General features: G+C 55.2%; 1 protein-coding gene across 1 annotated transcript in view; it reads right to left on the reverse strand.

Annotated features, from left to right (window-relative positions):
* The window catches only part of LOC122546116 (histone-lysine N-methyltransferase 2B-like), a gene marked incomplete at its 5' end in the record, with an annotated part of 6,262 nt that overhangs the window by 523 nt on the left and 5,157 nt on the right, over positions 1 to 582 (reverse strand). Inside the window, one exon of the mRNA XM_043684938.1 lies at positions 204 to 332. Within this exon, the coding sequence (XP_043540873.1) occupies positions 204 to 332 (129 nt within the window). The remainder of the gene's footprint in view (positions 1 to 203; positions 333 to 582) is intronic.

Raw genomic sequence — 582 nt, forward strand, 5'->3', positions numbered from 1 at the left:
CCCCCCACCCCCGCCTCACACAGAACGAATGTCGTTCCCTCTGGAGATTTGGTTTTCTTGAACGTCTGTCCTGATGCAGGCTTTGCAGCCTCTGTGGCAGGTCTGGTTGAGTTTCTGCTCAACAGTAACCCCCAGGATGTTGATAGTTTGGGCGACGGGTGGATTTCAGTGACGCATGAGAACACATGGTGCTGGCCACTCACCTTGAAGTCCACTCGTATCCGGTGGACACCATCAGACAGACCTTTCTGGCGCCCGTTGTTGTTGGTGGTGAAGGGGCTCAGGGGACTGAGTGCCAGCTGCTCCTGTTTGCTCAGTAGGACGGGTTTCTCCTGTGGGAAGCCGGTACAGAAAATCAGCAGGACAAAACCCCTCCCCGTGCCCCCATCCCTCCAAACACCAACCATCGACTCTTGCTCCTCAACAAACCTTCCATCGCTGCTGTACACCAGGTTTCTCCCCAGAGAGTGGGCAAGTCTGCGTGACACCAATGTGTCCCCTTCACACAGGACTGGCCCAGTGTCAGACACACACACACACACACACAGATACACAGACAGAGAGAAAGACACACACACAGAC

Source organism: Chiloscyllium plagiosum, unplaced genomic scaffold, assembly GCF_004010195.1.
Source record: "Chiloscyllium plagiosum isolate BGI_BamShark_2017 unplaced genomic scaffold, ASM401019v2 scaf_98656, whole genome shotgun sequence".
NCBI classification, from domain to species: Eukaryota; Metazoa; Chordata; class Chondrichthyes; order Orectolobiformes; family Hemiscylliidae; genus Chiloscyllium; species Chiloscyllium plagiosum.